Source organism: Pelodiscus sinensis, chromosome 1 (assembly GCF_049634645.1).
Source record: "Pelodiscus sinensis isolate JC-2024 chromosome 1, ASM4963464v1, whole genome shotgun sequence".
In the NCBI taxonomy this organism is placed as follows: Eukaryota; Metazoa; Chordata; order Testudines; family Trionychidae; genus Pelodiscus; species Pelodiscus sinensis.
Genome location: NC_134711.1, coordinates 299,715,953 through 299,737,705, shown reverse-complemented (window position 1 = coordinate 299,737,705; position 21,753 = coordinate 299,715,953). Strand labels below are relative to the sequence as shown.

Genomic DNA, 21,753 nt, shown 5'->3' with positions numbered 1-21,753 from the left:
GTTTTTCGTAATCACTGCAGGAAGAATTTAAAAACTGCTCTAACATTGGCCTAACTCTGCTCCCACTGAAGTAAAATGGATGTTTACCATTGACTTCAAGTGCAATTTAAATATTAACTCTCATAATTCACCACATTAACACTTAGGCACCTAACTTAATATTTCCCCCCAAAAATTTAATGTCTAAGACTTGACATATGTTTAATATTTCAGATTTCCAGGCACAAAGTCCTGAAATACTGAATCCTATTTGTATTAAATAGTTCACACACGCAATAATAATGTGTTACCACCTAAGTGGTACAGGTCTGAAGAGAAATAGCTTTTCTTTACATTCCATCCCTGCATGGGTCATTAGCTTTCCTACATTTTTTAAATGATACAAAAATTATTCAAAGAACAAATGCAATAGGGTTTGACAAGCTTACCAAAAAAGACAAAGGAAAGGAGAATAGCACAGAAATTCCTACTGTCAATATTTACAAGGGGATCACGCCTTCTGTGTACCTTCTTCAGGCATTTTACTTGACACTGGCTTTTTGGAAAGGTCATGGCTTAACAGGACCTGTTCATTAATCATTATGCCTGTCACTAAGCGACCATCAGCAGCCTACCCTTACAGTGACCTATACGGGGGTGTAACTTCTTTTCATGTGACAGCAGAATGACTTTCTCCTCCCCCATATTACTCATTTTTTAAAAACTTTTTTGGACACATTTAAGTCAGCCAATGGATTACTGAACCAATTGTTGCCAACACTAGTTTAGGTCACCAAAGTTTATCCAAGTTGTCTAAAGACAGGGCCAAAGAACTGTTTGAAAAGGCATAAGACTCAGCTTGGGCAATATTTTGGATACTAGGTAGAGCTTTCAGTTGATGATGCAAAGGAGCTAAAGAATAAAAGAGCTTGAAGAATGTTTTAACATATGATGGGACCAGAGAACTCTTTTTGCACTCAATAAACAGAAACTTGTACTCTGTCTATATTGTTGACTTCTATATAGGCTTATTTTACATTATTGTACATCCCAGATAAAATAAATATTTAAATGTAAATCTTATTTATATTATATGTGATCTACAGAGTACATTTCTGCCCCAATTCTGGAAATATTTACACACATGGGTAACTGAACACATGGGATGAAACGAACAAACCTTCTGTCTTCTTAAAAGATACCATCATTTTTTTACTTTTCATAATTAAGAACTATTGGTACTGACATCCCTTCACCACACCAGTTATCCTTGAAAGTATTAGCTAATCTCTTATCTACACAATGAAGAGGTTAATGAGAATGATCAGTTTATCTTTGCCAACTGCAATGTACACAGAGCTTCCGACCTTCTAGATTTAAAGTGCCATCAGTGTGCAATAAAGGTATCCATCATAGCCTAATTGCTTTACTGGGTGAAGTATTTGCATATGTTTTACAGCTCATTAAACATGTCCCTTAATGTTTTCTATTGTCAAATATCATTTCCTCCCAATTTAATCAAATGTATATTCAATCACCAGACATAATTTTATATCAGTGGTCACCAAGCAGTAAATCAGGATCTACCAGTAGATTTTGGTGCCTCTGACAGGTTATCTTGACAGGTTTGGTTGGGAGGCTATGAAGTGCGGGAACTTCAGCTGCCTCTCCCCAGACTGCCCTGCTGCTCCCACCCAGAGCATCAGAGCTGCCCCCTGGGAGCCTCCTGCTTGTTGTGCAGGGGCGGTGGGGGAGACAGAGGCAAGGGGATGCTGATGTTACTCTGTCCCCCTCTCAGTACCCCGTCTTCACAGAGTGAGGAGGATGGGGAGTTAGCAAAGGGGTGGGGAGGGGCAGGGCCTTGGAGAAGGAGCAGGGGTATTTGGGTTTGAGGTAGATCCTGGACTGACTTAAATTCAAAAAGTGATCTTGTGCTTAAAAGGGTTGGAGACCACTGTTTTACACTGTACAGGAAAATCCTGCATTGGTAGGAGAATGGATAAGGCCCCCTACAATCTTCAATCTTTTTAGTTCCCTCTATTCACAATTCTTCTTAGCTTAAATAATTTAAAGTTTATTCTTGTAAAATATGGGCTAGGTCAGTGGTTTTCAAACTACAGGTCAGGCGGTGGGTCTGGTTGCTGCAGGGGGATCAGATGACCAGCAGGGGTACTAAGACAGGCTTCCTGCCTGTCCTGGCTCTGAAGACTGCGCTGGGCCTCAGAAGCAGCAGGCAGCAGACCTGGCTCCTAGATGTGGGGGTGGGGAGAGGGAAGAGTGCACAGGGCTTTGTGTACTGCCCCTGCCCTGAGCACTAGTTCTGCACTCCCATTGGCTGGTAACCTGCTTCTAGCTACTGCTGGGGTGCAGCATGGTCTGCAGTGCCAGGAGAGGCAGGGAGCCTGCCTTAACACCCCCACTACACTGCGGACTGGGAGACACTCAAGGTAAGCCACTCCTGCCCTAGCCCTGACTCCCGACCAAAGCTGGAGCTTCCTCCTACAACCCAAAACTCTCATCCTCAGCCACACCCAAGAGCCCACACTTGAATCAAATTATGTTAGGTCACAGGCATCAACAATTTTCTTCAACTGGGTCATGAGGAAAAAAAGTTTGAAAACCACTGGGCCAGATTGTGCACTTCTTACTCATAAGCATTTGATACAGTCTCACCTGGCCTTCTTATCAATAAACTACAGAAATACAACCTAGATGGGCTACTATTAGGTGGATGTATAACTGGCTGGATAACAGTTCTCAGGGAGTAGTTATTAATGTTTCACAGTCATGCTGGACGGGCATAGCATGTGGAGTTGCGCAGGGGTCAGTTTTGGGACCGGTTCTGTTCAATATCTTCAACAATGATTTAGATATTGGCATACAAAGTATGCTTATTAAGTTTGCATGTGATACCAAGCTGGGAGGGGTTGCAAGTGTTTTTGAAGATAGGGTTATAATTCAGAATGATCTGAATAAACTGGAGAAATGATCTGAGGTAAATAGGATGAAGCTGAATAAGGACAAAAGCAAAGTACTCCACCTCGGAAGGAACAATCAGTTTCACACGTACAGAATGAGAAGTGACTGTCTGGGAAGGAGTACTGCAGAAAGGGATCTAGAGTTATAGTGAACCACAAGATAAATATGAGTCAACAGTGTACCACTGTTGCAAAAAAAGTTAAAGTGATTGTGGGATGCATTAACAGGAGTTTTGTGAGCAAGACATAAGGGCTATGTCTAGACTGGCAAGTTTTTCCGGAAAATCAGCTGCTTTTCTGGAAAAATTTGCCAACTGTCTACACTGGCCGCTTGAATTTCCGCAAAAGCACTGACTTCCTACTGTAAGAAATCAGTGCTTTTTGCGGAAATACTATGCTGCTCCCGTTGGGCAAAAGTCCCTTTTGTGCAAAACTTTTGCGCAAAAGGGTCAGTGTAGACAGCTGAGATTTGTTTTCTGCAAAAAAGCCCCGATCGCCATTTTTGCGATCGGGGCTTTTTTGAGCAAAACCGCGTCTAGATTGGCCCCGGATGCTTTTCCGCAAAAAGTGCTTTTGTGGAAAAGCGTCCGTGCCAATCTAGATGCTCTGTTCCAAAATTCTTTTAACGGAAAACTTTTCCGTTAAAAGCATTTCCGGAAAATCATGCCAGTCTAGACGTAGCCAAGAAGTAAGTCGTCTGCTCTGTTCTGCACTGATTAGCCCTCAGATGAAGTATTGTGTCAGTTCTGGGCATCAGATTTCAATAAAGATGTGAAGAAACTGGGAGTAGGTCCAGAGAAGAGCAACAAAAATGATTAAAGGTCTAAGCAACATGACCTATGAGGAAAGATTGAAATAATTGGGCTTGTTTAGTTTAGAAAAGAGAAGACTGAGAGGGGACATGATAGCAGTTTTCAAGTATCTAAAATGATGTTGCACAGAGGAGGGAGAAAAATTGTTCTCCTTGGCCTCTGGTGATGGACAAGAAGCAATGTTTAAACTGCTGCAAGGGAGGTTTAGGTTGAACATTAGGAAAACTTCCTAACTGTCGGGGGTGCATCTATGCTGCACCCTTACCTCAAAATAAAGCACTATTCTGAAACGTCCCTTAACCCTTATTCCATACGTTTACAGGGACGCCAGAATAGCGCACCCATTATTTCGAAATCTATTTAAAAGGCTGCTTTAAAGACTCAGAATAGCTATTTTAGATTACTTCTGGTATCCCAAAATAGCTCCGCAGTGTAGACATAGCCAGGATGGTTAAACACTGGGATCAATTGCCTAGGGAGGTTGTGGAGTCTCCATCATTGGAGATATTTAAGAGCAGGTTGGACAGACATCTATCAGGGATAATCTAGATGGTGCTTGGTCCTGCCATGAGGGCAGGGGACTGGACTTGATGACCTCCCGAGGTTTCTTCCAGTTCTAGTGTTCTATGATTCTATGGGTATGAGTACTGCCTCATATGATCTAGCCCATTGAAGGGAATGGAAACACTCATGTGTGTTTACCAGTGTAACAACTGACGAATGTAGCCAAAACAACCAAAAGTGTGAAGTTATTCAGTGAAGGACATTTAGTGGGCCTCTAATGAAAACAATGGTCATACACTGATTTATACTAACTGGCTCATTATATGGCCAATGGCCAATCTATTCTTCTGTATATGTGATTGTTCTGTTCTAAAATGTATTTTAAAGAGACACCTTTGTGCTGGTCAGTTTTTATTACAGAATTCCTGTTGGCATGTTGTTACATTACAATCTTTTCTGAAGAAACTGTGGACTGTTCAATGGGTAAAGTCAATTTATTTTTGGTTGGAATATTTGTAGCTGTACCTGGTTTCGGTTCCATTACTGAACTACATGATACCTTTGCCTAAAATCAATTTTGAGGGGCACTTTACAGTCATTTAGAACTCTGATTTCCCTCCATTTGCAAGGAGAGCTATTAACCACTAGTCTTATCTTGGGTTTAACTCTGAGTATATTTTTTTCAGTTACTGCATCCAGGCTGCACTTCCAAAACAGAAACCTTCTCAGGACACTTACAATGCAAAAATGTCAGTCATTTTGACTTTCTGAAAGGTTCATGACACCACCTTCTATCTCAGCTACTTATGTGCCTTCTCCCATTACTTATTGCAGTGTTTCCCAAATGGGGTTCCATGGAACCCTGGGGTTCTGTGAAGTGAAAATAAGGGTTCCGCAAGAAAATTCTATTACAGTAACATTTTATTATTTAAAAATAATGATTAATATTTAAGCATTTATGAATTTTATTAAAAACTATTTTCATTTGTGTTTGCGCTGTGCACACAGTCAGTCAGTGGTGTGATTGCCTGTTATTTACCACCATAAATATGTGTAATTAAACTAACTGTTGATCTCATGACCTTATTTAGCATTTGTTTATTATTATCCTTACTTATTTGTGCTCAGCTCCATATATAAGACTGTTATTAGGGGTTCCGCAAAATTCTTTCAAATTTAAAAGGGTTCCATGGCCAAATAAAATTGGGAAACACTGACCTATTGTAACAAATGCCTCACAGCTTTTAATGCAGAGGTCCCCAAACCTGGGTCACACTTCTAGGGGTTGCAGAGAAAAGTTAGGAGGGATGCAGTGGGACCCTTGCCAGCCCCAAGGGGCAGGGATGGAGCATCACCCAGGCCTGCCCAGGCCCCAGTTCTTCTCCAGCCTTTGGTTGTGGCCCTGACTCTCAGCTGCAGCTGTGCTCCCAGCCCCAGTCTTGTCCCCAGCCTGGGTCACCAAATGCGGCCAGGTCACAGCTTTTGTTCTTGGCTCCAGCCCCCAGCTTCGCTCCCAGCTGTGACTCCATTCCCAGCCCCAAATTCACCCCAGCTGCAGCCCCCTGCCCACAACCCCCATCCCTGCTCCTGGCCTAATCCCAGGTATAAGGTTGTGGATGAAATAAGGCAAAGTACAACTGTGAAAAGTTTGGAGACCACGGCTGTAATCCATATCTGCTCACAGCATGCCTGTAAAGATGGGATGTATTATATTATCCCTTCTTGGAGTTGGGGAACTGAGGCACAAATACTTACCCAGCATCACACAGGAAGTTTGTGGCATAGCACGCTTTCTCCCGCATCCTAAGGTGTTTCCCTAACTGCTGGGCCATCCTTCCTCTTAAGTAGGCCACCTCATTAAATTAGCATAATGGAACAGTAGCTTAAATTTAAATGGAACTATACATGGCAGTAGTCCTATATAAGTAGTAAGAGTTTATGGGACTCAGCCATTAGATTGAAAACTACTTGTGCTGAGTCTTCTGTTTGCTGTGTACATAGGTGAATATACACACACCATGTACACATCATGTACTCATGCCAAACTGCCTTGTTTCTCACTGACTTCGCTCTGTCACTCGCACATGCCTCCCTTGAATCTGCCATGTGTTCTATTTTACTTGCAAGTTCAAGAAAATCATTACAAGCTATTTGCATATGTAACTACCACCAGGCGAATTGGAACCTGGGATCTCTGAAGCTTAGTATAGGAGCCTCTACCCTTTGAGCTAAAAGCCAACTGACTCTTAGCCCCTGCTGCAGAGGTCTCTTGGTCTTATCTGTTGCTGTGGTCTAGGTGCCACTGCATGGGACTATGAACCACACTAGGACTATGTCTACACTGCCATTTTTTTTCAGCAGAAGATATGCAAATGGAACTCTCATTTGCATATCTTCTGCAGATCGTTTTTGCAGAAGAGGTTTTGCTGCTAAAAAGCCCCATGTAGACATGGCCATTTGTTGGAAAAAAACCCTTTTTCTCAAGATCCTGTAAACCTCATTTTTTGAGGAATAAGGGAACTTGCGAAAAAAGGGGGTTTTCCGACAAATGGCCCTGTCTACACAGGGCTTTTTAGCAGCAAAACCTCTTCTGCAAAAAGGATCAGAGGAAGATATGTAAATGAAAGCGTGAAAAAAAACCTGGCAGTATAGACATAGCCTAGGTGTGTGGGTTACACATACACAACATGCCATATAAGAATAATAACTCATAGATTCTTGCCTTATTCTTGGGATAATCTAGTCTGACCCACTTGGGTCACACAGATCAAAGGATCTCATTCGCTAATTTTTGCATCTAGTACCAAGCTGTTTGAGCTAGTTTAAACTATCAAACTATTTTAGGGTATAATAATGGCACCAAGAGAGTGGATGAGCCCATCTCCCAATGAGACCTGATCCAGCACATTTTGAAAAATCTCAGGGTTTACTCTCATATGTCAGAAAAGTCCTATGTATGGTAATTAGCTCTCACTCTGGCTCCATGTCCCGGAATTAAAAGGCATCCAGATATCCAAATGAGTAACTAGCTGCCTATGTGAGGTCTTGACACACACAGGAAGATGCACAGAGCCTATCAAATAGGCCTTTTTCACCAAACATCATGCCCAGATCTAAATCTGAGAGGGAGACAGTCACACTTCTATTTAAAATGTTTGCATTTAGCATTTTGAAAAAATCTATATTAACCTGATGCTAGGCAAGTAACTTCTAACACCTAATAATTAAAACCGAAGGTAATACAATTCTGACATCTTTTCAGCTACATATTTGAGTGGTATGACCGACCAACCCTACAGAAACAATCTGCTTATATACACATATGTTCTCATACATACACAAACATGTCCAAACCCAATGCTGGCCCCTTCCTCAGGAGGATATACACGAGTGCAGTTATCCCTGGCCTAGTGGAGAAGTAAAACTCAGTTCACAAGAATCTGCCAAGTCTCAGAGGAGTAGCTGTATTAGTTTATATCTGCAAAAACAACAAGGAGTTCTGTGGCACCTTAAAGACTAACAGATTTATTTGGGCACAATCTTACGTGTGTAAAAGCCACTTTGTCAGATAAAATAATCTGTCATGCAGCCATTTTACTTCAAGGTTCAAATGTCTTTGTTGATGGTATTTAGAAATATGATATCAAGTCACAGTTACAGGTGAGTGCATGAAATAAACATGCTCTCCAATTAGCCCCATCCAAAGGTTGGTCATTTCCCATCACACACTGACAGCTAAGATCATCACAAAAGAGTCAAGAATCAAGATCATGAAAAAGATGCCAGCAGAGCAAAGCTCTGAGCCCAGCTGTTAGGTGCTCATAGAAACTTGTGGCACCTAATGCCAAACCCCTATGTTCTCTACAAGTTGAACCCACCAAGTAGCTTTCAAGGACAGTCCTTTAGAATTCTCACGTAAGAACACAAGAACGGCCATACTGGGTCAGACCAAAGGTCCGTCTAGCCCAATAGCCTTTCTGCTGACAGTGGCCAATGCTAGGCGCCCCCAGAGGAAATGAACAGAATAGGTAACCATCAAGTGATTCCACCCCTGTTGCCCATTCCCTGATTCTGACCCAGAGGGTGTGTCTAGACTATAGGGTTTTGTCGACAAAAGTGGACTTTTGTCAACAAAACTATACCTGCGTCCACACTGCCTTTGAGTTATGTCGACATAACGTCGACAAAACTCAGCAATTTTGTCAACGTATGTAAACCTCATTCTACGAGGAATAACGCCTTTTGTTGACAGAGTTATGTCGATAGAAGACATTATTGCATCTACACTGTCCTTTGCGTCCACACTGTTATGTCGACAAAGCGGCTTGCTTTGTTGACAGAACTGGCTGTAGTCTAGACGCTCTTTGTCGACAGAAGCTTTGTTGACAGTATCTGTTGACAAAACTTCTGTCGACAAAACCCTGTAGTCTAGACATACTCATAGAGACCAGGGACATCATTCCTACCCATCCTGGCTAATAGCCACTGATGGACCTATCCTCCATGTATTTATCAAGTTCTTCTTTTGATACCGGTTAAAGACCTGGCCTTCACAACATTCTCTGGCAAGGAGTTCCACAGGTTGATTGACTCATTGAACAAGCTGGTCAAAATTCTTCACATTTTGACATTTCTATTAAATTGTAAAATTCAAACATTTTAGTTTCCAAAAAATGGGGGGAAGGGAGTGTAATTCTTCATTAAAAGTTTCCTTATTCCTCCAGCCAGTTTGGCAGATTACAACAGTCTAGCCTAGAAATGGTATAGGTATTCATGATTATGTCAATAGCTACGTTAGAGAATAGTTGCACCCTCTTGGTTAGCGGTGGCCATGGTGGCTGCTGATTGTTTATTTCAGTGAGGATTTAGCATTAAAAGGAATCTCTCCAAAGCCTGAGAACCCAACAAGAATGATAGATCCAATATGCCCTCATGCTCAGCCTGTGCATGCTCAGCCTTAGAAGTCAGCATGGTGGAGTTCTCACTCAGATCCTCTGCACACACATTTTTACTTTACACCTTCAACAGGTTCCAAGGAGTGGATAAGGTGTGAGCATTTCCTGCTCAGCCCACTGCTGTATGTGGAGTAGTCACTGCACCACTGGGTAGTTGTGTGTTAATAACCTGCAGCAGATGCATGGAAGGAGAAGCTCCTCACATTTCTAAACCTGTAGGCTACGTCTACACTGGCCCCTTTTCCGGAAGGGGCATGTTAATTTCAGCGATCGTAATAGGGAAATGCGCGGGGGATTTAAATATCCCCCGCGGCATTTAAATAAAAATGTCCGCCGCTTTTTTCCGGCTTTTAGAAAAGCCGGAAAAGAGCGTCTACACTGGCCCCGATCCTCTGGAAAAAAAGCCCTTTTCCGGAGGATCTTATTCTTACTTTGAAGTAGGAATAAGATCCTCCGGAAAAGGGCGCTTTTTCCGGAGGATCGGGGCCAGTGTAGACGCTCTTTTCCGGCTTTTCTAAAAGCCGAAAAAAAGCGGCGGACATTTTTATTTAAATGCCGCGGGGGATATTTAAATCCCCCGCGCATTTCCCTATTACGATCGCTGAAATTAACATGCCCCTTCCGGAAAAGGGGCCAGTGTAGACGTAGACGTATGGTTTAAGTGTTGCGTATTTCTCTGTGGGTGAAATACAATCATAGCTCCTCATATCTACCATCACTTGTTATGATTTTCTTTGAATTGTATGGCTGGGTCTAAATGTTTGCCATCACCATATTTGTATTTTTATTTTTCTTTGAGAACTCTCTCTTTTATTAGGTAAATATTTGGGAAGCACTACCACAGGATAAATCCAATGAGATCAAAACTTCTACATGAGTTGTGTAAAATTCCGACATAGAGCAAACAGATGAGTTTCCCCTACTCCACAAAAATACCAACTACACCATTCCTTTCCTTGCAAACTTCCTAACATTCATTAGAGCTTCTCTTGCATTAGAAAGAAAACAAATAACAACAGACTGGATTTGGGGACTATTTCACGTGGACATCTATAAACTCAGAACTCTTCCTACAAGTCTCTAGGAACATTGGACCAGAAGGGACCTCCTTGATTATATGGAATCCAGTCTTCCTGTCAGCAGCAACTCCATCGTATAATCCAGTTCATTAATTTATCTCCATCTTAAAACTAATTAATTTGTTTCCCCTCCCACACACACACACTATTTCTATTGAGAGGCTGTTCCAGAACCTCACTGCTCCGATGGTTTAAAATCTTCTTTTAATTATTTCTAGGCAACATTTAACCATGCCCTGTTGTTATCATAACAGCATTGTTCTTCAGCATAAATAGCTTTTCTCCCTTCCTGGGGTTCACCTCCTTGCTGTATTTATATAGAATAGCCATAGCCTCTCGCAGATTTTGTTTTGTAGGCTAAACAAGCCATGCTCTTTTAATATCCACTAGCTCCATTTGACATTGCAGCCTACCAAATTTCATCCATTTGACATTTTATCACTAATCTAGATACAGAATAAAATTCAGTGACTACGTAGAAAATTTGCATCACTTCCTCTTTAGCATGGGATTTTTTAGTTATTATTTTTAATATTCCATATATCAAAGCACCCCCAAAATGTTGTAACTTTAAATGAAAAAATGCAACACAGGAAAGTTACTGGTTACTGTCATCCTCATTTTTCATCTGTAAAACTAGCCCATATCAAAGGCCCCGGATATATGCACAGGAAAAACCTAATGCAAGAATTGACTTCTAAAACTACAGAGCCAAACAGGAATAGAAGATTCAGAGCAAAGGACTTTAGACACATTCCAGATACCTTGTGTAGGATCAAACTCACCCCCATATTGTCTCACATTTTGTTAATAAATAAATCTGAAATCAGGCAACAAAAGTTGGTCCAAAACTCCTCCTGGAATGTGGCTGTTCTTTGAGTACTTAGCTTGGGACAACATAGCCCACCTCCTAAGTCCTCTCTACCTCACACCCTTCTTCTATCAGCAAAGCCTAGTGCTGAAGGCTGCTTTCTTCCTTTTTTATTAGGGACATCTTCCCTTTTGGAAAATGTGGTAACAGAAGACCAGCCTTAGGCAGTTGTCTGAAACAGACCACTAACCTCTTCTTGCTTTATAATCCAGTGTGTGATTTATTAATAGATTAGGACATCAAACTATTAACCAGATAAAAGATGCTACAAGGAGAAGAGAGAAAAATAATTCTCCGTAACCTCTGAGGATAGGACAAGAAGCAATGGGCTTAAATTTCAGCAAGGGAAGTTTAGGTTGGACATTAGGAAAAAGCTTCCTGTCAGGGTGGTTAAGCACTGTAATAAATTACTTAGGGAGGCTGTGGAATCTTCATGGGCTCATCTAGACTACGCTAGAGTGTTGAAAGAGGATATGCAAATTCCATAGGAATTTGCATATCTTCTTCCGATTTCACTTTTGAAAGCAGAGCTTTTGAAAGTAAAAGTAGTTTAAACATGGCTTTTTCGGCGAACCGCCCCCTCCCCCCTTTGTCGAAAAGCTGTGAGGAAGAGCAGCTTTTCAACAAGGGGGGGGGGGGAAGGGGTTCGCCGAAAAAGCCCTGTCTAAACTACCGGCACTTTCACTTTCAAAAGCTTTGTTTTCAAAAGTGAATTCGGAAGAAGATATGCAAATTCCCGTGGAATTTGCATATCCTCTTTTGACACTCTAGCATAGTCTAAATGAGCCCCATCATTGAAGATATTCAAGAGCAGGGTAGATAAACATCTATCTCTGATGATCTACTCGGTGCTTAGTCCTGCTGTGAGTGCAGGGGACTGGACTTAACCTCTCAAGGTCCCTTTCAGCTCTAGTATTCTATGATTCTATGGTTCTATGATAATAGTGCTAAATTAATTGCAGACATTTAACTTCATCTCAGCAAATTGGACAATGTTTCGCTATTAGAAAAAGCAAGAAAACTTGCATGGAAGGTAAAGTAACCATGCCATGAAGGTGGCTAACTCCATTCCCCTCATATAAGTCATTTGGCACAGAAAGGATAACTAGGAAGTATGGGTATGTCTACTCTACCACCCTAGTTCAAACTAGGGTGGTAATGTAGGCAACCGGAGTTGCAAATGAAGCCCGGGATTTGAATTTCTCGGGCTTCATTTGCATATTGCCGGGCGCCGCCATTTTTAAATGTCCGCTAGTGCGGACTCCGTGCCGTGCGGCTACACGCGGCACGGACTAGGTAGTTCGGACTAGGCTTCCTATTCCGAACTACCGTTACTCCTCGTGGAAGCCTAGTCCGAACTACCTAGTCCGTGCCATGTGTAGCCGCGCGGCACGGAGTCCGCACTAGCGGACATTTAAAAATGGCGGTGTCCGGCAATATGCAAATGAAGCCCGGGAAATTCAAATCCCGGGCTTCATTTGCAACTCCGGTTGCCTACATTGCTACCCTAGTTCGAACTAGGGTGGCAGTGGAGACATACCCTATGAGCTTTCCCTTTTCTATAAGTACTAGCCAATTAGCCCGTCATAAGATGGGATTTTCAGGTCTCTCCTCCACATCGGTCGTCTCTCGCTCCCTCTCTCTCTCTCTCTCTCTCTCAGCTCCCCTCCGCCTCCTGCCTCTCTCTCTGTCTCTCTCTTTCTCTTCTCCTCCTCTTCCTGCCTCTCACTCGGGGGACCGCAGAGCCCAAATGGCTGTTTGGGCTCTGCGCTCCCCATGCTGCAAGGGGAGCACGGAGCCCAAATGATCGCTTGCGCCACTTGCTCCCACGCAGCGGCCCAGCTGAGTGGCACAGAAGTCAGCCAAGCGCCACTGCGGGAGGTGAAGGGGGAAAGGGCAGTGATGTTCACGGCCGGGGGCGGGGTCTGGAGCCGCTGTCACACTGCACGTCACTGCCCCGCACCCCTTTGCCTCCTGCTGTGGTGCTCGGCTGACTCCTGTGCCACTCAGCTAGGCCGCCACGTGGAAGCCCAAACAGCTGCTTGCTCCGCTTGCTCCCCCGCGACGGCCCGGCTGAGCGGCGCAGAAGTCAGCCAAGCGCCATGGCGAGAGGCGAAGGATGTGACTCAGGCAACAGCGCCACCCAGAGGGAACAGCCAAGGAGGCCACAGCACTGCCCAGAGTCACAGACATTGGTCTACTACCGTGGTCACCAACCAGTAGATCGCGATCTACCAGTAGATCTCGGAGGCTCTAAGAGTAGCTCTTGAGCCCTCTCTGAACTGCGCGCCTGTGCAGTACATTTACATTAGATTTCCTCATTTGAGGAGCAGCTACTCACCGAGCAACAGCACAGGTGAGTAGCTGTGAGGAATGGTGGGAATTTTTTTTTTAAAGTAACAGTATAAGGATTGGGGATAGCAAGTGATGAAAAAGAGGAGAATAGAGAGGGCAGGGCTTCAAGGAAGGGGCGGGGCTATAGATCTTGGCTTGGTCTGTCATTTAAAAAGTGATCTTGGGTGTAAAAAGGTTGGAGACCACTGGTCTACTATATATATGACTAGCCAACTAGCCCGTCATAAGATGGAATTTTCAGGTCTCTCCTCCACGTTGGTCTTCTCTCCTGATCCCCTCTCTCTCTCTCTGCTCCTCCTACTGCCTCCCCCTCTCTCTCTTCAGCTCTCCTCCGCCTCCTGCCTCTCTCTCTGTCTCTCTCTTTCTCTTCTCCTCCCTCTCCTGCCTCTCACTCGGGGGACCGCGGAGCCCAAACGGCTGTTTGAGCTTCGCACTCCCCATGCTGCATGAGGAACGCAGAGCCCAAACAGTCGCTTGCACCACTAGCTCCCACATGGCGGCCTGGCTGAACAGCACAGAAGTCAGCCAAGTGCCAAAGCAGGAGGCGGAGGGCAGCGGGGTGGTGACATTCACGGCCAGGGGACGGGGCCTGGAGCCACTGTCACACCGCACATCACTGCCCCGCCATCCTTCACCTCCCGCTGTGGCGCTCAGCTGACCTCAGCGCCACTCGGCCGGGCCACCGTGGGGGAGCAGGCGGCCGTTTGGGCTCCCCCACGGTGGCCTGGCTGAGCAGCACAGAAGTCAGCTGAGCGCCACAGCAGGAGGCGAAGGGGGATGGGGCGGTGATGTACACGGCCAGGCCCCGCCCCCTGGCCATGTACGTCACTGCCCCGCCCCCTTCCCCTCCCGCTGTGGCGCTCAGCTGACTTCTGCACTGCTCAGCTAGGCTGCCGCGGGGGAGCAAGGAGCGCAAGCGGCTGTTTGGGCCCTGCACTCCCATGCAGCACCGCCACCCAGAGGGAACAGCCAGCATTTCAGCGTTACAGATTCTCAGACATTGGGCTACTATATATATATGATGCCCCAATCTATGCTGGAAAAATATACACCAATTATAATTTATTATGCTACAGCACCACATAAGACAAGGACAGCTGGACTTTTTACCCCAAACTTTAAATATCAGGACAAGAGCAGGAAAAGTTATATAACACAATACGGTACAAGACAGTCATTATTTTATATACACTCTCTATAAAGGTTGATGGCACCTAACTTAACAGGCATCAAGTTTATGTTGGTTCCTTTGACCCTTGAGTCTACAGCTTTTTAATGCTCTAATTAAAAGCATTGTTTGGGATCCTCCCATAAACAAGTTCCCTCAAGGAAATTTTCCCTGGGAAAGTTATTCCATAACTATCTGTTGCAGGGGGATTTGCACCTTCTTTGAAGGCTCTTACACTGGGCATTGGTGGTGACTGGATACCGGGATAGATGGATCTCTGATTTGATCCACTCTGGTGATTCCTAGGTTAAAAAACACTGCATAAAAATTCAGATTCATGTCTGACCTATTTCCATGGGAGCTTTCCCAGGGAGAATTCAGAGGGAAAATAAAAGGATTGGATCTTTCCACTCCCTGGAAAAATCACACCGGAAGTGGTTAGGAGGAGAATGATGTGAAATTCTGCTGGTGGAGTTTCCCCACACTCATCCCCAGGGAGTGGAGCAGGTAGTTCTGTCCTAGGAAGGCCGATTGCAATAACACTCAGGTGAGTTTACTGATGGTGTTTGGTGGCCATGGGCAGATGTAACAGAATTTCAAAATTATATTACATTTGAATAACTGTTTGCTAGCTTGGTCCTATATTCCAAAAGCATGCTGGGGATCCTTCTGGAGGAAAAGCATGATCCAAATGTAAATCATTATCACTGTCAATACATATGATAACACCTGTTGTCAGGGTATGCTATTTTAAAAAAAGCTGCATAAGGGCAGGCGTTAAAATTGTGGTCAGTGGCAGATTAGTTTGAAGAATTAAGATTAACTGGAATGTCAGGCATCCTCCACTCTTGCAGCAGTCCCTGCTTCCTGCTCCCTTCTGGGTTGCATCAGGAAGTCTCAATCCCTATCTCTAGCAGACTCAAAAGAACAATTTCCTCGGTAGAATCCCACCACAGCCCCAGGAGACAGAGTCTGCAATCCTGGGTCTTACCCCTGTCTTTCAAGTCCTTCCTCAATTACCCCTCTCCCTTTCATTTCTTTTCACAATCACTATCTCAGCCGGACATGAAAACCACCTCAGAGCGCCTGCAATTTCTAAACCACAAATGTGAGGAGTCAGCATTTGTTCTGGAAAGCAGCATGAATTGCCTTCTGATCTCCATGCACATCCAGCATGTTGAGCCACTGCAAATACCCTAGTTCTGGTCTTGGAAGAGTCTTGACTAAGCAAAGGTCACGCTTGTTCATGAGCATTTTAATCTTCAAAAGCAAAATCTTATTTCACATCCCCAGTTAAAAATAGTACTTGGATTACACATTTGTGGTTATGAAAGTCATCTTTACAGACCAAATGCTGCTTTTCATCAACATTAGTACAAATATGGAGTAGCTCAACCGAGTTCAATGAACTTACTCTAGATTTATGCCAGGGAGCAGAATTTGACTCTAAGCACTATATTGTACTGAGCATCTTGCCAAAATACCACACAGCAATAATATGGGTGATTCCCATTAGCACTATTAAAAAGTTAGAGTCTAAAATCATATGTATAAATGGAAGAACAGACATTTCTGTTCTTCACCAGATTCTAATCCTCCAGGCTGGAATGTTTTAAAGGAGACAATCAGGTGTCAAACATTCATTGAAATTCAAGGGATGAGAGGTATCCTGCTCTCGGTTTCTTTTAGCACTCCTAGCCCTAATAAGTCAAGAGGACTAATTAACCCCTGCAGGCACATATAAATGCAAATTACAGTCTGGGTGTCCGGGAAGGCTCAAGGGAATTCAATTAACCCCACAAGAGTGACTTGTGATTCTGCAACCCTTGTTTCTATGCGAGGCAAACTTTCTGCTGCCAGAACGCTCACATCATTCCACTGATATATCTGGATGGTAAATCAGATCTTACACATTTTGTGAATGGCAGAACCACAAGACAGTCCTTATCAAATGGCCTTCTGTCCCATCAGCTATGCCTGTCTTATATGACACTTTGTCCTCCTCTCCAGTATATGCTCCCACTAGTTCTTCCACACTGCCAATCCACACAAGACGTTCTTGGAAACTAACCCATAAAGCCATTAATCTCTCATCCTTAAAATTCCTTCTCAAGATATAACACTGTTGTGATGCCTACAAGAGATCAGCCAAGAAGACTCAAGGTTTATTGATATTGTTTATTACATTTTTTAAAAATCAAATGATTTGGAAACATCGTTATCTTACATAGCCACATGATCATGCTTACCATTATCTCTTCCTTCCCTCCTATTGTTACATCTTGGTCCACATACTTGTTACATCTTGTTTTGAACTATAATGTAAGCTCTTTGAGCCAGGGAGCATGATTGTATAACATCTAATACAATGGGGCCTGACCATAGCTGTCACAGCAGTACAAGGGATGACAAAAATTAACGTGTAAAGGTGACTAGCCTTTGAAGCTATCTCATCTATTATTTCTCTTTTCACTTAGTGCTCAGTCTTGGCCCCAACAGGCCTCTCAACAGGACAAAGGTGCAAATTTAGGAAGGCTATTGTTTTTGCTGACTGTGGCTTTCACTCTGAACTATCATTTAAAAATGAAGAAATTTATTCATTATCCGATCTGTTTGTTGGAAGGCTCTCTGAGTGTATATGTACAACGTAGTGTGACCACACACACACACACACACACACACACCTATTAGTAAGGGGTTTAGGCCCAGTACTGCTGCCGTGACTCAGGCAAAATCCTCTTGCAGTCCTCAAGAGACAAGGACTGAAGAATCTAGCTCTTCACTCCTGTAAAAATGTGTAAAGAATCCTTTAGCCCTTGCGCAACCATGCCCTAATTTATTTAAATTGTGCAGGATTAGACCATAATATGGCATGAAAGGTTTAATTTCTACCATTTGGTAAACGTGCTTAGCAAATGCTACTGGATGGATATAAACAAATGATCACGCATATATGCAAACATAAAAAACAAACTAACATGCTCTGCTGTGACATGGGAGAGAAGCCAACATTGTAGTGGCAGGTGAATATCTCTGAATGCAAAGATCTCCTAAAGCTCGGACTGACAATTACAAGAAAATAAATATTATTTCTTCAATCTAATTTCCAAAGAGACACATAGCTAATGTGTTAGCATAGGAAACTTTAAATGACTGAAAACACATGTACTAATTCAAATACCATTTCCTCTTCTCTTTCCTAATGACTCCCTATCACAAATAATTGCTAAACCAACTCCTCCTAACAGTCTGGTCCAACTTACTGTCTTCTAAACGAGAGCAGAGCTTCTCCCCTCCGATGCTTCAATGAGTGAGAGGATGTAAGTAGATTAGCCATACAGGGTATGTCTACCCAGCATTTTGGATGGCAGAGGCCAGGCTGGCAGACTGTGCTGGGGGCTGATGCCGACAATCTAAAAATAACTATATAATGGGCACTCTGAAGTCTCTGACTAGCGCTTGGGTTCTGAAGTCTGCAGAGTGGCCTGTGTTGACCGCCCAAGCACCACCCTGAGTTGCACACCAACGCAACCTCTCTACAGCTATTTTTTTAGTGTTCCTGCAAGCCTTGATCTGATTTGAAGCTGTGTTTCTTACATCAGTGCCCTAGCCACAGATCTAGAGTCAGATCCTCTTGCCTTATCTATGCAAAGTGGAACAGCTTCCATGGGAGCCATTGACAGTCCCCACCTTCAAACACTCAATAGCCTGGTAATTAGGGCTCTCACTGCAGGTATGGCAGAGCAGGGCTTTAATTTATGTCCCCTACCTGCCACGTGAGTGCCCTGACCATTAGGCTATTGGCTATGCCAGGGGCGTACCCTCTCTCATGCACTTTTCCATGAGAAAGGTCTCCATTTCCTCCCATTGCAGAATGGGGAAATGTTTTGATAGTTGAAAAATGTTCATGCAATGGGAAAACCATTTCCTTCCCAGATCTGCTTCTGGTGATGGGAGTAAGAGTCTATGGAGAATCAATGCATTAACTTTAACAAGTAATTCCTCACCACCCAATCCTCCATTCCACACCCCTTCCTGCTCTTTTAGTATTCAGGGCCTGATCCTGCTCAAAATTGAAGTCATGGAGAGTTTTGCTATGGACTTCAAAGGAGCATGGTCTTCCCTTCTGGGAGATCTACTACACAGCAAGTGACAGAATAGGAGACTTTGTAGGATAGATAATGACCATATACTGTAGTTAGTGTGTTGGCATACATGCCCCATCACCAGTTTCCCATCCCAACTGAAAATCACTAGCAGGATTTGACCCCACTGCCTCTAATTGTATATATGCAGACAGAGCTGTATTCTCAATGCTTTTCAAGTCAAAATCTGTCAATGAAACAATACAATATTTTGGGACTGTTTTACTCACATGCACAAATTATTTCTATTACTGCCAGGACTTTATGAAATCAGCACAGCCTTTATAACTGTACTGGGCATCAGCTATTCAGGCAGGATTTAATAGAAACCAGAAGGTAGAATAGTTTGCCGGAAAATGTAACACTTAACTGGCTCTGTAATCTTCCTTACAAATAATTTATAGCACATCATGCAACAGAATAATTTGATTACGCTCATGTAAAAATATTTGCTACTTACTTAGAAACTCTGATTCAACCTGCCCCTTAGCATAGTCATCACATTGAACAAAATGTAGTTGTCTCTCTGAGGCTAATCTCAATTAGCAATTTTCCTCTGTTGCAGACTTTACATTTGCTTTCCATTATGTGGCAAATCCATACCTGGCTTCAGTATGGTTACACCAGGTCTATATTTGGCCCTGTTTCCACATGCATTTTAGTATTTTCTCACACTTGAACAAGAGCTCTCCTTCTGCCTGGTTCAACTCCCGTGAATCTTCAAACAGCTTTACCTCTCATCTGGAAAGCTCTGTTCCAGCACCAAGAAAAGCAAGCATGCCACTGCAAAAATCCATAACCTTGTGCGCCCCAGCAAATTAGAACTTCGCCCTGCTGGCCCGACTGGTTTGAATGCTCCGAACTGTACCATCAAAACAGACCATGCACATTGCTTAACCAGACAAACCCAGGCTCCAATACTTTTACCGGATCCAGGGAATATGGGCCACAGGTCTCTACATTCTGTTGAGGAAATGGAAACCAAGCGACGTCCTTGCTAAAATACCTGGTCCCTGATACATCCCGGCACACAAGCCCTGGTAACATCCACACATGGACCGGGAGCCACCATGCTATGGCCAATTTTTTTTTCACCTAGATCCGCAATATTTTACTCTCTCTAGAGACAAAGTATAGCTTGAATGAGATAAATCTGTGTCCCGAGCTCTGCTTTGATAGATCTCTGTCCTGGCGGTGCTATTTACCACGCATACTTCAGGATCTGGATCTTAGCAGTGGGATCGGGGCTGGCGCTCTTCTTTCTGGTAGAATTTAAGGCTTTGAGATTTAAAACCCAGCCGCATCTAGGTGCGCACAGGGCTGGATTTTCGGGGTCGCTAATAGTTGCTACATTTTTTCCCCCTTTAAAAATAGGATTTTGCGGAAATAGGATTAAAATGGTCACGACTGAAGTACTCATTGTGCCTCCCACACTGGTCAGATTGATGTTGGACCAGGATGTATCAGAGTCCAGATTGCTCCAGGGAAGTGCGACTACCGCGAGTGTCTGTTTCGATCGTACAATTTACATCCAGTTTTTCCAACATCTTGCGGGAGCCCCGGGCTGAAACCGGGCCCGGGATGCTGCCTGTAGCAAGGAGGGAACCGCTAGCCTTGCTCTTTACATTTCGATGCTACAAGTTGTGGGTTTGGAGCCACAGCGCGGCAGGATCCAGCTTCTCCCCAGCGTTTCACAATGTCTGCCCAGGAGAGTTAGACGGGGCAGCTCCGAGGGGGACCACGGGAACCTGCTTACAGGATAATAGGGGCAGCGCCCCGTTTGGGAGCAAAGCAGCCTCCAGCTGGGAACAGGGGGAGGCAGCGGGGGCCCTGTGGGGAGAGGAGAAATGCCGTCCGGGTGGGACCCCAGCTCCCGTCCCCCTGCGGGTCAGACTCCCCCAGGCACTGCCCGGGATTTGGAGGTGTCTCTCTGGGGCGCAGAGCCTCGCGCAGCCGGCTGTCCCATGGATCATTTAACTTCGACCGTCCTCCTCCCTTCATCCTTCCCCCCGCAGGGGAACGGGCCACTCACCTGCGAAAAGGAGAGCGGGTGCCAGCAGCCCGCACAGCATGGCCCCTGCGAGCGCCCGGCTGCCCATGGTCCTGCCCGGGAGGTGCGCGCAGGGTGGAGAGCTTTGCCCGAGCCTGCTCGGAGAGAGGACGCGGCTCGAGGACACCCAGCAGAGGGGCTGCTGCTCCGGCAGCCGGCCCGGACTCGCTTTCCCCACGGGGGATAAGCTAGTTGGGCAGCAGGTCCCGGGGAGAGATCACCATCCAGCAGCCCCTAGCCCCGGGCAGCGCTGCGCTCCGCTCCGTAAGGGCGCTTCCAGCTGCGCGCTTAAACTCCCGTGGACATCCCTTCGCAGGGAGCTGCCCGCCGCCCGGCTGATTTATAACCTCCACATCCTCCCGGCGGATCACGCCCTCCTCTCTGCGTCACCGGGTCCCCCTCCCCTCCGGAGCCCCCGGCCCCTCCGGCCCCCTGCCGTGCCCTGCTGCCTGCGCAGGAGTGCGGCTGGAGCCAGCGCCCACTTCCCGGCCCCTCCGTGCCCACGCTGCGCTGCCCCCCAGCCCGCCGCCCCCCGTCACTCCCACAGCGCTGCAGTCCCATCGCACCGCGTCCTCCGCCTGCGCTCCCGGCCCCAGCGAGGCTGGGATACACGTGTGTCCTAGTGCTAGTGCATCTGCCCTGCCCTGGCTCTGTTACCCCCCCCCCCCCCCCATCAGCCTGAGTCCGGCTGGGCAGCGCCTCTCCATCGCCGCCAGCCCCACAGCGCGGGGCCCGGCTCCCCCTGCCAGCGCCTCCCCTGGGCACCGGGGGACGGGAGCCGCTGGCTGCAGGCAGATCGCGGGCCCTGCATTGCCTCGGGACCTTCCCGCTAGCGGCTCCCGGGCGGCCCCGGTAAA

General features: G+C 45.2%; 1 protein-coding gene across 3 annotated transcripts in view; it reads right to left on the bottom strand.

The window, feature by feature from the left end:
• The window catches only part of FLT1 (fms related receptor tyrosine kinase 1), a 161,897-nt gene extending 140,625 nt beyond the window's left edge, over positions 1-21,272 (bottom strand). For 2 of the 3 annotated variants that reach the window (XM_006138918.4, XM_075919213.1), the window contains exon 1: positions 20,879-21,272. In XM_006138918.4, the coding sequence (XP_006138980.2) occupies positions 20,879-20,945 (67 nt within the window). In that variant the 5' untranslated portion in view covers positions 20,946-21,272. The remainder of the gene's footprint in view (positions 1-20,878) is intronic. The other variant, XR_012900723.1, reaches the window with a different exon arrangement.
• Between the last annotated feature and the right edge of the window lie 481 nt (positions 21,273-21,753).